The 16,852-nt window shown below is 34.1% G+C and overlaps 1 protein-coding gene across 2 annotated transcripts in view; it reads right to left on the bottom strand.

Moving 5' to 3' along the window:
* Positions 1–16,852, bottom strand: part of LOC129231527 (glutamic acid-rich protein-like) — a 276,821-nt gene that overhangs the window by 208,389 nt on the left and 51,580 nt on the right. For both annotated transcript variants that reach the window (XM_054865866.1, XM_054865867.1), the window contains exons 6-7: positions 12,706–12,914; positions 1,244–1,297 (exon numbers count right to left, since the gene is read on the bottom strand). In XM_054865866.1, the coding sequence (XP_054721841.1) occupies positions 1,244–1,297; positions 12,706–12,914 (263 nt within the window). The remainder of the gene's footprint in view (positions 1–1,243; positions 1,298–12,705; positions 12,915–16,852) is intronic.

The raw sequence follows: 16,852 nt of genomic DNA, 5'->3' as shown, positions 1-16,852 counted from the left end.
CCCCTCCCTGGATCCGCCCATGATTAGAGGAAAATGTTGACTCGGTTCCTCTACGTAATCCCAACTCTATGGGTCCCTTGTCAATTATGTTGTCAGGCCCCTCCCCCCCCCCCCAAAAAAAAAAGAAAAAAAAGAAAAAAGAAGAAAAATGAAAGGAAAGGGGGGAAGAAGAAAAAGGCGGAAAGAGAATGGGGGGAGAAAAAATCAAAAATGCTTACAAGAAAACAATCAATCGTTTTTTCTTCTATTCTGAGTTTTTCCCCCTTTTTCTTTCTACCTTTCCTAACCTTTTTTTTTTTTGCATCAATGTCGCTGATCCCCCCCCCCCCTTCCCTCCCCAAGGCCAGTGCTCCTAGTTTCCGACTAGGCTGGCTTGCCTCTCGTCGGGCCTGGGTCTTCACAATGTTTTTTGTTTAATTTATGATAGTGTTAAAGTGCGCTTTTAGATTTTTTACATTTTATATTCAATGTGAGCAGATGCAATGCAGCAATATTTTTAGTTATAATTTAAATGTATGTGAGTGTTTTTAATATTTTTTAGCTATTGCATACAATATAAAGTATCTTTTTTTACCTATTATTTGGATTATCCAGGGATTTTGCTTATCAGCGGTTACCATGCCACCCTATTCTGCAGATAATTGGGAGTTTACTGTATTGCTAGACTTATGGAAACATTCGGGATAGAACTGGATTTATAAGTTTTCTGTTGTTGCTTTACCTTCCGCTGTTTGATGTTGCAGATAACAATGATCATCAGTAAATGCTTGTTTTGCTGCTCAATTTTTTTTTTTTTTTTTTTTTTTTTTTTCGTTTAATAATCATGCCAAGAGTGTAAAGTTAGAGTTGCAAATATTATTTTTTCCTTTAGAAAACCTGGTATTTTCTGTAATTTGTAGTTGAAATTAATTTTTTGAATTTTTCTTCAAAACCTACTGAAAATATGTAGCATTCAGCACCACTGCATGTATGTTGGCTTTTTTTACATAACATGGGCAATTACTTTTTACTGCATTTATTCACGTTGAACATGTAGTGTTTCTGAATTAAAAAAAGCACAAGTAATTTACATTTTTGTTCATGAAAAACAAAAATCAAGTTCTTTTTTTAGGTACCAATAAAAGCATGTAACAAAGGATAACTAAAATTAAGCACTTTTTAAGCACCATACATTGATAACATAAAGGAAGGATAGAAATATGTCACAAAGCAAAAAAAAAACTAAATAAATAAATAATCTTACGTGCTATCAGTTATGCCAGTCTCACCCTCAAATATGACTTCTGCATCTTGTTGGCTGCAATATAAAAACAAATAATGAGTTGAAATAATTCGTTGAGCAAAAAACTTCAATTATAATTTCCAAAATTTTCAAAAAATTCACATAGACACTGATAAAATTATTAACTCCAACCACCAGCTTGAATTCAAATGCAACTTTTGAGCGGATATGACACAATGAAGATTGTGCAAGTCTGCTACCATGTCCAGTGAAACCCGAATTTTACATTATACACTTCATACGTTACCCTGAATAAAAAGTCTTTATCTGCTACTTCCTGGAAAATGCTAGTAGACCCTCGTTTTAGGTGGGTTTATTTTATGAGGTTTCGATTATATGCGGTTTAAGATTTGACATCTTCATTTTATTTTATGCGGATGAGTTTCAGTTTTAGGCGGATGCAGCAATGTAAACAGATAAAATTTTCCCCTTTTTTCGAAATCTAAACTCCTAAAGATTGCAGATTACACGTAATTAACTGCATTTTCGCGTACTAATAATCAATCTGGGAGACTAATAATCTCTGGAGACATTTTATGTGATTGGTTTCAGAGCTCTTTCCAGAAGTAAAGTTATTGAACTCACACAGTTCAGAATTCACTGGAAGAAGAGATTTTAGGAGAGACAAAGGATGACATAACCAACAAAGATTCTGATGTCAGTGACGTACAACCAAAAACGTTCACATGAAAATTTTGAGTCATTCCTACACAATAGAAATGATCATTCTGATTTGTTAGAGAAGGATTATTATGGAAATGATGCAAATAATTGTAGATGCTTTAATGCTCTGCAAAGAATTACAGAGAAAAATTCTTAATGACTGCCAAAAGACTATTATAGCTAGTTCCTCTTCATAAACAGGACACGAAATTAATTTATGTTTTCTTTATGCATGTTGCGCATAAAAGTCGATATAAATACACATTAAACTTATGACCAGAGCAGAATAGTCCCAACGTAATCCATGCATGTCGTAATAGGTGACTAAAATGGATACTAAATCTAAGGTATGAGGCACTGTGCTGATTGATGGATGGCTTCAGAGTTGTATGATGTCTAACGGTCACCTCGAGGAACTGGGTGAAAGCTCGTTGCAATTTGCCTTGCACTCATACAGGGCGGTTATGCGGGTGTTGACCTTTTACCACCGCCCAGTTCCCAGCTCCTTTGAAGCTGGATACTGGCTTCATGGAGAGAACCAGCAACCTTTCTGCTGGAGGAGGTGAAGGTGCAGGTCTGCAACCCACCAACTGGTGAGGGGGCATATCTGCAACCCACCGACACTGCAGAAGGGGGGCAGGGTGTACTCATTTATGCACTAAAATGCAACAGGTGCAAGTAGGAGAGGGGAGGCTGTTACAGAAGGTGAAAGCCACTGGGCCAGCCATTCCCGAGAAGGTAGGAGAAACCAAACGTCATCGACCAAAGGTTTCAACTCCTTCCCCTGCCCAAACTGCTGCATCTTAAAAAGTAAAGACTGGTCAACCACAGTCCTATGCTCATGCATTGTGTATGTTTAAGATGGTTGTTGTGAGAGAAACTTTCCAATCGGAGAGGTTATCTCGGATTGAACATGTTCAGCTTGTCTTTCTAAGGCGGACAGGCATGATTCTCTCCGAGGATCATACGCCAGAAATGCAGTATGCTTCTTAACAAAAATGGTATTAGAAAGGCTTTTGGTCTACTTACTGGACTTGACACCTTAAAGCGGCACCTTGCTATAATGGTTGTCAGTAATGATTCAATTTGCAGAGGTTACCTCTTTAAGGAGGAAACTATTACTCACACCTTGTGTGATCATTAAGTGTTTTCTGCCTATAGGTTTTAACACCTTGGTCATCATTTACTTGAACCATGCGAGATTCCTGATACTCCTATTAGGTGTTTGCTGAATTCTGCTTCAGCTACTGGTCTGTTTGGGGACTAGTACAATAGACCTCTTTTATATATATATATTCGACCAATGCATCGGCGCCGATGGTTCAACAATTTAGCCATCGGCATCGGCGGCCGATGCTAAATTGCAAGAAACATCGGCCCATCGGCCTTAAAAACTTCGAAAAGCCGATGGAATTGGCCGATGTTTTTGAAAGAAAAAAAAAGACCTTTGATGTTTTACCTTTTAATACAAAGTAAAGGTTGTTTTCATATAAAATTGTTTACTAAATTTCAGTATGAATTTGTATTTGAGTCACCCCTGAAAGAGTTTTTAATACTGCATTCAGGTACCAAACAAGTTAATTATTGCGTTGTTTCTTGCTGCTGGATGTACGTAGTATCTCTCATAAGTCATTCCAAAATGGTAAACTGTAGAAGGATAAGTTTTTGCGTGTGGGGTGTGCGTACGTTCCAGTTGTGCACTTCCCTTTTTGTTTTCGATCGGGTGTTCTGAAAAGCCTGTTTACTCATTTTTTGTGGCTATTAATTACTTATTTCAATGCAAAACAAAGATAGCGTCTCAGACTGACGGTCATTTGGTGATATATTGCCGAATTGGAGACCATGGAAACAAATATGAGATGGCAAAACCCCGCTATTCATTTTAAAACACTCTGTATTTTAAATCCGCCACCGCAAGTCAATACAAACTCGGGTGCAAGTTTCGGAAGGGGTTTTTTGCTCAATGTTTATGATTATTTTGAACTCTATTTTTTACGACTATTTTGAATTTCCGAGAACACTTGTGTGCCCCTCCTCCCACTCCCTCAATTTCTGAAATTAAACTCTAGTTATACTCCTGAGTTGTTTAAAACTAACACCATTCATAAAATTAGAGATTTTTTTTTCAAACTTTATCTATTGTTTAGAAAAAATTTAGAGCATTAATTTAAGAAATTGATTAAAGAAAGACGTTTTGAATGGTGACACAATTCGAAAATCGAAGGGACTTTTGAATTTTTTCTTCGGAAGTGCTGAAATAGATTCAGAAACTCTTCCGAGGTGTTGGTTTTAGCGGTTCTGTACTACAAATATTAGGTGACCCCCCCCCCCCCTCCATTTCGTAATGCGCCATCTTTTTTGTATCATTAATAGCGATCGATTTTTTTTTCTGTTGTAAGTAACTATTTTTATGTATTTATATAAAATCAATGAATAAGTTATCTTCGTTTTTTATAGAAAAGTTTCAAGGATTTTCTATTATGCAATTTTTTAAATTTCAGAAAATTACTGTTAAATTGAACAATTTAATTTGAACTTGTTTGAAAGCTTCACAAAAGATTAAACAATCTAATTGTTCAATATTATGTATGCAAACATCAGATTAAGTAGTCATATGTATTAAATTATTAACTTTGTGTAAATATTGATTTTGTTTATAGTTGCGTTTTAAGAACCTCGCTCTTTTCATGGCAATTTTTTTCCAGCAAAATTTATGTCACTGTTTTAGTTTTTTGAAAAATGCAAAATTTTCTATTCATAAATTTTAAATATGAAAAAAATATTTCTTTTATGATTTATTATTGTAATTTATCTGTTATCTTTTTTTTTAATTTGATGACTAAAAAATGTCTACGTGCAATCTTTCCAATTTAATTGCGTAATTTGTTGACGGTTTCATAGTTTTATTCTTAATTTTTTTTTGAATGATTTAACAACATAATTTAATGTTTTTTAACTATGTTTAGTGAACTTAAATCCATACATCATTACAATATTACTGAAATCTTAGTTATATGTTCAATTAAAAAAAATCAATTGTTTATTAAACAGTCTTTTTGTTTTTCTTCCTTTTTTCTTTCTTTCTTTTCTTTGACTCTTGTTCTTTATCTTTCATTGCACAGCAGTCAAAAAAGGAGAAGCATAACTACACCCTATATAGATTGTTCGTAGTACGATCCAAAAGTTCGGGACAAGCTGTATAAAACTTTACCCAGAATAATTCACATTACAGAAGCACATCCACCTTCAAAAGTTTACCTTGAGGGACTATGTATTTCTGCCAGTGTTCATATACCTTTTGGAAACACTTCTGAAAGCCATTTTTCGCTACCTTCTATGATGCAGCTTTATCTTCTCCTGATAGAGGAAAGCATCGCCCATGCAAATGTTTTTTTCTGGGAACAGGTAAAAGTCACACGGAGCTAAGTCCAACGAAACGTTATGTGATTTGTTTGTCATATCAGAGTATTGACCAATCGAACCGTGCATCCTCAACATGAAAGTCGCCTTCTTCCCTACGATGAAGTTAAAGCAGCAGCGCAAGAGGCCTTACAGGAGGTTGCAAAAATGTCTTCCAGGAGCGCTTCTGAAAGCTATACGAACATTGGCAGAAGTGCATAGTCGTTCAATGCGACTATTTTGTAGATACATTTGCTTCAGTAATGTGAACTATTCAGGGTAAGGTTTTATACAACTTGTCCTCTAACCTTTAGATCATACTACGTACGTATGAGTTTTCAACTTACTATTTCATAACGTTTTTGAGTGACGTAAGTTTACGCGCATGAAGACATCACAAGAGAATTTGCGATAATTAACTGAGGAAGCGTTCAAAATGGATATTTCGGTCATCTACATGTTCTTAGGTACATATGCATGTACAGATGTGCCGAAAAAACTTGTGAAGTTTAAATTGGGTGATCGTAAAATAAAAATTTAGGTGAAAATCTGATTTTTTTTTTAAATTTTTTGTGATTGCAATTCCTTATTCGTAGGAAGGAAGTAAAGTGAAATGAATCAATCATCATTTAAATCTCTGACAATTTTATCAATTTATTTCTGTTTGATTTTTTTTTTTTTTTTGCCATCGGCCAACGGCATCGGCCATCGGACATCGGCAATCGGCCATTTGGAGGAAAACAATCGGCCATTGGCCATCTTTGAACAATCGCCCAACAATCGGCATCGGCCCATCGGCCAAAAAATGCCATCAGTCGAGCCCTAATATATATATATAATACTATAGTAAAATATTCTTGACACATTTCATTATAATGACACATGACATTATAAAATTCTACATTTTGAAACCTTATATGATGTAGTTGGAACTGCAAAAATATCAGAACAGAAATAGGCAAACAAAAGTTTTTTAAAGTTATATACTCTGTAGAAATTAAGACAACACACAGTAAAAATTGTTTTTGATTCAACAAATCAATGAATGAAGTTGACAGAGAGAAAAAGCGCGGGAAGAGAAAAGACAATGCATTGTTACTTGCTCACATTGGCTTTCGATACATTTAGTTTTTATCACCCCTCCAACCCACCGAAAAATACAACGATGAATTAAATATAAAATGATCAATAGCATAAAATGCTTTAAAAGAAATGGTGTACAGATTTAGAAAAAATAGGTAACAAGAGAGTAACATACTGCCCATTTGAATAATTTATACACATTCACTATAATATTAAAATCTGTTCGCGTCCGTCTGTCTGTCTGTCTGAAGATCTATCTCCTCGAGAACCGCTGCGAATCGGGAGTCAAACGAGATACCGATCAATTCGAAATTTTCCAAAGAAAAAACTGTAGGACCAATCTCGTAATTGTGCGACTTTAATTAGCGGAGATATTAATTAAAACGTTACTTAACATAACGTTTTTCGGAAATTATATTTTTTTCCTGTTGCCATTTTGCATTTGCGTGAGCAAGTAAAATTTTAATAATTGTTTTAAAAGAGATTTTTTTCGCTGCTGTCCCAATCTTAAAACAACATTTCCATCTAGAATTTCATTTTAAATTAGTTTAAAATTGGTTGCTCTATTCGGACATAGCTTTTATTTTATTGTCTGTCTTTTTTTCATTTTTTACATTCAACGTTCTTAACTCTTTTCATCATATGAAAGCTGTCTCTTTAGCTATGTTTATTGATTGTAATGTAAGTTCATCATTCACCGGCCTCATATTTTGGTACATTTAGGATGTGCGACTAATTATGTTTATTTTGTTGAACTTTTTTTCCGTCTAATGGGTGAGTTTTCGAATTGTAATAATTCTCTTTTTTCTTTCTGTTTCTATTTTTGAAATAATCGTTAAAAGAACATGTTAAATTAATATTGATTATATTTCTTTAAATAAAACAAAGTTGAACAAAAAAGATTTTAACTAAAGCTAATTTGGAATCTGATGATTTGGTATTAAATTAATGCTTATTGGTATTTATTTACTCTTGGTGCTTTAGTTTCACATAATGAACCAATAAGTGTGTGTCATTTTATGTAAAAAGCTGATTGTAATTCTACATAAATATTTCAAATATAGTCTATCAGATGTAATTCATTTTAACGTGAGCACAGATTATAGGTGATGATGCATATATTTTCATCATTTGTGCTAATTGAAAATGCTCATAACTTGTATCATTGATAACGATGATTAACGTTAAAGAGATTTTTGCCAAAAACATGCTCTATTGGTGTTTTGCAAACCTTGCATTACGTGTATTTATTTACTCCTTAGAGCTTTAGAAACTGATGTCAGAGTAATACAAAAACATCAATTGGATATCTATTTCATTTTTTAAGTAGCCCCTGCAACGCCGGGCACGCAGCTAGTAAGAAATAAAATTGGAGCCCACTTTGCTTAGGATCAGGCCCGTGCCACGAGAGATCGGCACTGTCGTGCAACCGTCTTTTGAGTGCCTTTATGCAGTGTCTTTCGGGAAAAATATGGTTAACACCAGGTGTGAGGTTTTGTAGATAAATATAATGTTTGCAAAAATACGTATGACATTTTATTTATTTTTAAAAAGAATGTATACACATTTTGTGCTATGTTAAAATGTACCCTAATACATTTATTGAAACGTAAGTTTTTATTTTTTTAAAAATTGTATTGAAAGCAAATTTATACATATGTATATTACAGACTAAACACATATTATAACTTAATGAACTAATTGAAACCATCAACTTACAGTTAGGAAACAGTGGGGCAACCGAAAGTGTTTTTTTTTGGGGGGGGGGAGGGAGCACTTAATATATTTTCGCTATACGAACTTACTCTGAACTTTAGGAGGAAAAAAACTGGGAGAGGGCATGTCTGAGTTTACTTTCCTCACAATCTTTTAAACATATTAAGTGTATGGCAGTAAAAGTCACTTTCCGGTATCTCCAAAAATTATTTTGGAAAAATTCACATATCTGTCACTAAAAAAAAAAGATATGAATGAGAATAACTTTTCCTGTATCGTTTGAACTATTTAGGGGACCATTTTGAAACTCTCCAACTGTGTCAGATTGTTGGATACATACAGGTAGTTTTCAAAATAATGGAAACACTTGAGATTTATACAGAATTCTTTATTACTATGGTGTAGGACAGCCTTTGGCATGCAATACGGTTTGGATTCGCCGAAAAATTGATTCATACATCTGTCGAATAGTGTTCAGCGAAATTGTATACCATTCTTCATGGAGATATTGCAAAAGCTCTGGACGAGGCGCTGGTGGAGGAAATCGATACCATATCGATTGCTCTAAAATAGACCAAAATGGTTCAATTATATTAAGGTCAGGTAACAGTGCTGCCCAAGGCACATGTTCAACTGCATCCTCGTGTTCATCAAACCATGATTGGACAAGTCCCGTTGCATGGATAGGTGCATTATCTTATTGGAAAATTCCATCTCTTTTGGGAAACAAAGTTTGCGTCATAGTATGGAGCTGGTCTGCTAAACTGTCTCTATACTTGTCCTCCCCAGTGATCCTTTCTCAGGGTGGCGACAGGAACTGAAAAAAAAAAGTTCCCTGACTTTTCCCTGATTTCCCTGATTAAGTTCACCAAATTTCCCTGATTTCCGTTACCAATGATAATGGCTTCCTTTCTGTGCCCTACCTGAAAAGCATTGCATATTAAATAAAACTTTACGTGTTTAAAACGGTTTAAGCTGTTAATTAAAAATATTTTTTTAAAAGATGCTCCTTTCTTTTTTGGTAAAAATAGTATATTAAATTATCGACAGATAAATATTGTAGGAAATCTAAAACAAATACTCTTTACTTCCAGGAACCAGTTAACATAAGAATCCTTAGAAATTATTAAAACCACTCTTAAAGACATCTAATCATGATAAAACTAAAAAATTTAAATGGAAATAATCTTGAACTGAATTTCCAAGCAGTAAAATTCTTGCTGCAAGAATAACAAGTGATAGTCAAAGTATAGAAGTAATGTAGTTTTACTTACGTAAATAATACTGTCGTGTGCAATTAAACGGCAGTATCTGCAGAAATTTGTATTCAAGACATCTGAAGAAATGTATGGTGGATTCAGAACTAACAATAGGAACATGTTGGAATTAGACGTTTTTTTTTGCGCCTCTTTTAAAGCAGAAACCAAATAAGCGAGAATGTACAATAAAGATAAAAAACAATAGATGACAAAAATGCAAAAAAAAAAATGAAAAATGCGCAGTTACTGCCCTTTACCTGCACACAGTAGAATAGACATATTTATGTAAAACAAATTGAAATCTTTCAACAACCAGTCATATTGAGCTATTCTCTAATCAAAAACTTAGGTTTTAATGAATGAATATAGCATTCTAACTATTAAAAAATGATAAAAATATTTACTTATGTACTCAACTCAATTTCAAATGATTTCATTAGTTGTCGAAACAAAATCTTAAACAACATTGAAATGTAAAAACGATTATTAATCTCAAAATGTATATATGCATATGGTTTTAAAATAAAAGGGTTTTAAAGTCAGGGGGGAAAAAAACCCTTCATGTAATCTGGAAGTACAACGAATAATACCATTGCAAAAAAAAATACGATTTTCAGTCAAAATTCAATTTTAGCAATTAAATCAAACGCCAAGTGATAACTTTTAAGATTTTTTCAGAATTAATTTAAAAAACAAAGATTTTTTTCTTGAAATTGTGATAACAATATGCTAATTACTTCAAGGCAATGAGTAAGTCAAGGGAGCAAAGTTATTGATGACGGCTTCCTCTTTGCCTGTAGGGTTGTTTATTTTACGTAGCATTAAGTGCGTGGAAAGAAAGCACAAGCTAGGAAAAATAAACAACTTTACAGACGACAGAAGCAATCTTTGGACGCTCATCATAAGATTGAATACTTTGACCTTGAGGAAAAAATGCACAAATATGCGGCTTCCCTGATATTTCCCTGAGTGATAAAGTTCCCTGACTTTTCCCTGATCTGTCGTGACCCTGTTTCTTTCAGGCTTACGACTGGTCTAGCCAAAAACCCCGACATAACTGCCCATAATATGACAGATCCTCCTTTATACTTGACAATTGGAAGAAGAGAATCACGATCATACGCGTGTGCTGGTGTCCTCCAAACTTGTACCCGTCCTGTAGTACGGAAAAGTGTTAAAAACGAATCGTCAAAATATATTACGATCTCCCACTCATCAATCAACCAGGATTTGTGAGTGTGGCACCACTGTAGAAGACATTCAGCATTAACATCTGTGACAAGTGTTTTGGGAATTGCTACTCTGCCGTAAATGTTGTTTGTAATGGTGCCTTCTGATTGTAATCACTCACACTGGTGAATTCAGATATTATTGAGTTCTGTGATCACTTTAGCTGCTGTTGTTTATTTTTTAGACCTTACAATCCGCTTCTATATCCGTCGGTCTCTTTAAGAGCTTCTCCTTCCACCCACTATTTTACTTTGCCGAGCTTGTCTCACCGCGCTTTGTGTATGCTGTCATGACTTTCGATACTGTACCTCTAGAAACGTCAAAAGGTTGAAATGTTTCAGTAACATTTGCTCTAGCTAGACACGTTCCAACAGTTTGGCCTTTTTTAAAATTTGAGAGGTCCGACATTTCACACGCCTGAAAAAAATCCAGGACTTCCAGAAGTTCAATTAAGAAACCATATACTATCAGAATATATACGTTGCTAATTATGAAAAAAAAAACAGATGTCTAACTTTATTCTTTATTACGTACGAAGTGTATTCAAAATGTCACTTTTTTGCAGGTGTTTCCATTATTTTGATAACTACCTGTATATATATATATATACAGAGAAAAGAGAGACTCACAAAGAGAACGCTGGTAAAACATAGAGTTTAACATGGGGTTGGTTATTACTCTAGTACAAGTAGGTTGAAATAGCGACTCTGGAGGTTCTCCACCGGAAATTTTTCGAAATTTTTGCTCTAAACAAACAATTTATACGATTGTCGAAGATGAAAGGGGAAGAATAAGTTCCCAGACGCTCTCCAATATTTTCCGAAATTGATATCTTAAAAATGCGAATATAGACCATACTTCTTGCAGTTAAGGAAAGTAATAGGGCTCAGAGAGTTTATAATCGTTTAATCGTCCCCTCATAATGTTTCGAATTTAAAGTCCTAAAAATGAAGATTTTAGACGTTCATAATGGCATTAGGAAGAAAGGATCAGAGGTTTTTTCTAGAAATTTTTTTGAAATTCTAATTTTAAAAACTTAAATTTCGTCATTCTTTGGTGATATTACAAGGTTTGAGTGCCCCTTCCCGGAAACATTTTTAGAAATTGAAGACCAGAAAACGCAATTGTAGACCTGTTTTAACGTTAGGGTATCGGCAAGTTTGAGAAATAGAAGTTCCAAAAATGCAATATATCTTCAATGTTATTTGAAAACAAGATGTTTGGAGGCTCTTCTCAAATTTAGGACTATCTGTAGTGATTTTTTTCTTTTTTTTTTCGACAGGGATTTCAAAATGCCAATCCAAGGGCTTGGCATTTTGAAATTTTTTTCAATTGGATGCAGATTAAAAGTGGGGAATGAAAGAAAGAGAAATGTAGCTGGGAAGTAATTGGCTGAACAATAATTTGACGCTGAAAATTTTTAATTAAAAATTTAAAAAAAAATCTAAGATTTTCTTGCGACATTTTATAAGCTGAAGTGTGAAGATCTTAACATTAAAAATGAAATTTTTCCTACATTTTCCTATTTAAGTAATTAAGAATATCATAAAACAAGAGTTGTGGAATTATTTTAAAGTTAAAAGATGCTATTTGATGGGTTTTTTGTTTATTTGGCTAAACATCTTAAATTGCAAAAAAAAAAAAAAACATTCGTGATCACTTGCATTAACATAGTGGTTAAGAGATGAACTATACTGCCGTGTTAAGTGCAAAAGTGGTATCTGCACCTGAGTTCAAAATGAGAAATTATCCCTTTAAGTTGTGTGCCTCCATGTATTTGATTCAGATGAAAGTTTTTCAGAAATTTTTTAAAAATATTTCCTATCAACAAATGACCATAAAACATTATACTTAGGTAAAATATGTGGCCAAGAACCACCTGGAGACCATAACTCAATTTTGACAAAAAGTTCAGATACAACTTTTGTGCTTAGCAGGGCAGTATACAAATGATTTGATCAAAATCGGAAATTTAGCTAAGTAAAATCAAAGATGGTTTCTGAGAAATTTTCAAAAGTTTAAGCACAAACAAAACAATGTTGAGATTAAGAGTGAATGTGGATTGGTTTTTACCTTAATGTTTCAGATTTTACCAAGGTATTAGAATCAGCATCAGATACATATCTTTTAAGACTTGGTTTATCATCAGTATAATATGGCAAAGCATCTCCTTTACGTCTGTCATTTCTAGGTTTTCTGGAAGGAGCACCATCTGAGAGGTGTGCAGGTGACTGATCGGGGGAGAGGCCGACAGTTGGGGAGTACTCAGGATAATCACCAATCTAAAAAACACATTAAAATTAACTTTAAAAGATTCCATGTAAAAATAATGAAAAGGGAGAAAAATAATATTTAAAAACAAAAACACAGTAGACTCTCTCTATTCTGAACATTCAAAAGTCTCCAGGTTATGTTGGTGCTCATTATAGAGGGAGACGGAATTAATGCATATGAGGCCCCCAGTTTCAAAACCGGATACTTGCAAAAAATTCGATTTTCTTTTTTTTTTGTAAATCTTGTAGAGAATCATAAGGCCTATTTGCCTGCTCAATATTAGGTTCAAAAACTGCTTCTTTCCCCCTTGAAATGGGGCAGGAAGGTCTGCCTCAGTTTCAAAACCGGACTTTTACGTCTCCTGTAAAATTTGGTTTTCTATAAGAATCTGGTTTTGAAACTAGGGGCCTCATATGTGTTCCCCCCAGGGTTGTTTGGTTTAAACCAGTGGTTCCCAACCTTTTTTCCCTTTGCGAACCCCTTCCAAACTCTGCAGGAAATTGGCACACCCTTTGGGTACTAGGTAAAGCTCAAAGCTCGCGGTCACCAGTCGCCAAATGCAACCAATTTTCACATTTTGGCGAACATTATTTTCACTTCAGTTGTCAATGTGGCTACCATTCACCAATACAACCTTCCCTGACCTATATATTTGACAGATGACCTTTCCCCAAATTCTTTTGTCCACTAAAAGTTCGGCTATCGGATCGCCGGGGATGAAGGAGGGGGGGGGGATTAATGTTCTCTAGTGCATTATCTTTTGCCATCTGATAGGGGAGGAGGAAGGAAGGGAGGTATTGTTAACGACACCCAAAGTATTTTTTTGCCCCACATTTGCTGCTTTGAAGCTGAAGTTATCTGTTCAGGAAACAAATCATTTTGCCTTGACAAGATTTGACTAAAATGAATTCCCATGGTGGAGGCAAACGACTTCTTTCTGATGCTGCTACGTCCAGCATTAAGAATTATTTTACCATGAAATGCTAGTAATTTAATGTATTTTAAACATTATTATAATAATATGCAATTGTGGCTAATTGTGCTATGTATTCTTGTTCTGAATAGAAACAAAAATTGCAATCAGGACGGCAAATTCATTACAAAACTTACTATTTCGAAAACACGGCTTTCTTTACACCCAATCGTAAAAATAGACAAATTTCATACACCAATTTAGTAAATTACACTTTTTTGATCTTAAATTCATTTTTCAACTTTATTTCTCCTTAATAAATGGCTATTTCTTCGTTTTGCGGTATTTTTAAACTATGCGTTTTCAAAATGGCATCGAGTTGTTAGATTGTTCATTTTTACCAGTTCAGACGAAAATGCCCTTTCCAAAATAAATGAAAAGAATTAATCTTGTACATTTGGTTTGCATATGAATAAACAGAAATGGCGCCTTTGAGTCAAAATGCATTGAGACAAGGTAAAAACGATATTGCTAAAAAAAAATTTTATTGCAAGATTTTTGATTTTTTGTTTAAATCATATTGTATATTTTTCCTTTTTTTTTCTTTTTAAAATATAAAACTGACTGGAGGAGAGGAAATATCCGTTTATTTACTTTATTTCTCCCAAAAAAAATTGTTATTTTTAAGTTTGGCCGTAAATTTTCAAAATGGCGTCCCGTGTTTTCAAAATGGTGCCGCGTTGTAGACTGTCAATTTACACCAGTTAGAAGAGAAAAATGTCTGTTCCGAAATAAATAAAGAGAAGTACAATCGTATTTATAAAATACATAAATCTTTTTAAAAAATGGCACCCTTGCGTCTAGAGAAGGTGGAAAGAATACCGATGAAACCCTTTTTTTCTTCTGCTGGATCTTTTATTTAATTTTTTTTCCCATTTTGTTTTATATTACTTGCCTTTAACTTATTTATCTTTTGACACTCAGGCTCCAATTTTTTAAAAATTTTGCATGCATTTGAAAAAGCAAAAAAATATTTTTGTAGATTCGCAAATGGTTTAGATTTTACATTCTGTTCAAGTTTTTGGAATTTTGTTGTTTTCTTTATCAAGGAACTAACTCGTCTTTTGGTTGAAAGCTGTGATGTTTCTAGAAGTTTTGAAAGCTGAAAAATAATAATAATAATAATACAGACTTGCCAACCTTATGAAAAGAAAAAACGGGAGATCCAGTCAAAGATTTAAGGGAGAAAAAGGGAGATTTTAAACGATGCTATAATAAGTAAAAAACACTGTTATAACAAGTATTTATTTGATTTTTTTCATGAAAGAGAATTTACGCGTATAATAGCTCTTATAAGTTTGTAGATATTACATTTTTTCAGACATTGATAAAGATGAATGTTAAACTACAACGCATGCGGTAGATTAAGGAACAAGATGAAAACACGCGGCGCAGTTAGCATGCGTCTGAAACTGAACGATACCGCGTAAACAGCGCATGCGTGAGATAGAAGTAGAAGTGCGAACGTGGAGTTAAACCAAAACTCCATTGCCGGAAGCATTTCAGTCGACACTCCGAACGCACCCATCGACTGTTTGCCGCTCACCTTGCGTTCGACGAACCTCACCGGTCGACCGGTAAGTAACCGGTTACTAACCGCAGTGTTCTATGATCAACCGGTTACCGCATCCGTTACCATTCTAAGCAGTTGATTGGAGCACGTGATCATTAGCTGTCACGTGATTAACTAACCGGTCGTGCTCGTCGAACGTAAGCTCATTGAGCAGTGCGGGTTTGCTCTGCTAGTCACGCCATCTATTAGGGCTGTGAGTAACTATTTTAAGGAAGAAAATTAAGTTTAATTTTTAAAAAAAAAAAGAAAAAAACCCGAAAAGAGTAAAAAAACGGGAGAAATGGATACTCAAACGTACAACCGGGAGAATGGAGTAAAAAACGGGAGTCTCCCGTGAAAAACGGGAGAGTTGGCAGGTCTGATAATAATAATCTTCTTTATTTATTCATTTTTTTTATCATGATGTGTTTTGCTTAAAGATAAATTAATGCAGATAATAGTTTGCAAAAGATGTGGGCAGGGGTACCCCCCCCCCCCCGAGTTCAATTCACCATCCCCCTCTAAAATTTTTCCTCAACCCTCTTTTTCTTCTTTATTTTTTTAGCTAGCTTTTTATTTTATTTATTTTTTTTAATATTTTTTATTTTAATTATTATTTTATAAGAAAAGTTCTTTGCTATGCCAATGAAATATACACACACACACTAAATAAATAAATGGAATAAAATAAGTTAAATAATTTAAATTAAAGTTTCAAAACATTTTTTAAAGGTTTCAAAAACACTTGTACCAACCTGCAGAGCCGTAAGAGCGAAGGGGCTCCTGAGCATTGCAAAACTGCATTTTGTAAGTTTGAAAAGTCGCTTTCATATTGGTGGTCTCTCTAATATATTTTGCTCTTTAGCTCAAAGCTTGAATTGAGCCTAAGATTTTCCATTTAAATAGAAACCCTTAAAATTTGTGAATAAGAAAGATGAAACAAACGAATCTAGAAGACGTTACCATGGCAACGCCAAATAAAACATCAATAATTTCAATGGAGATGAGATTTTTTGAACTTGGTTTAAATGGCGTGTAGCTTTTTTCCATTGGAGATAGATTAATTTTCCGATCAACAGGTCGAGTTAGATCTGGAGTAAGTAACCGCTCTTTCCAGTGGTGTCAAAAAGAAAACTATGGGACAATTCCTTCACTTTTTACTGATAGATTTAATTGAGAAAGTAGTGCATAAATTTTCAGCTAGAAATGAAAATATTCGAGCTAAAAACGCAAATAATTCCCGCCATAATTAAATTAGAGCTTTGAAACAAATTGCGCAGAACATGGAAAATTCCACCCTTTCTAACGATACATAATATTAATATGTGCATGTAATTTTAACCCCTTTGATAGGCAATTTACGCGAAATTAGAGCTTCAAAAATAAATTACAAAAAACTAATTTGAAATTAAAAGAACAAA

Source organism: Uloborus diversus, chromosome 10 (genome assembly GCF_026930045.1).
Source record: "Uloborus diversus isolate 005 chromosome 10, Udiv.v.3.1, whole genome shotgun sequence".
Classification (NCBI taxonomy): domain Eukaryota; kingdom Metazoa; phylum Arthropoda; class Arachnida; order Araneae; family Uloboridae; genus Uloborus; species Uloborus diversus.
The sequence above is the reverse complement of the archived record's forward strand: the minus strand, read 5'-3'. Positions and strand labels throughout refer to the sequence as shown.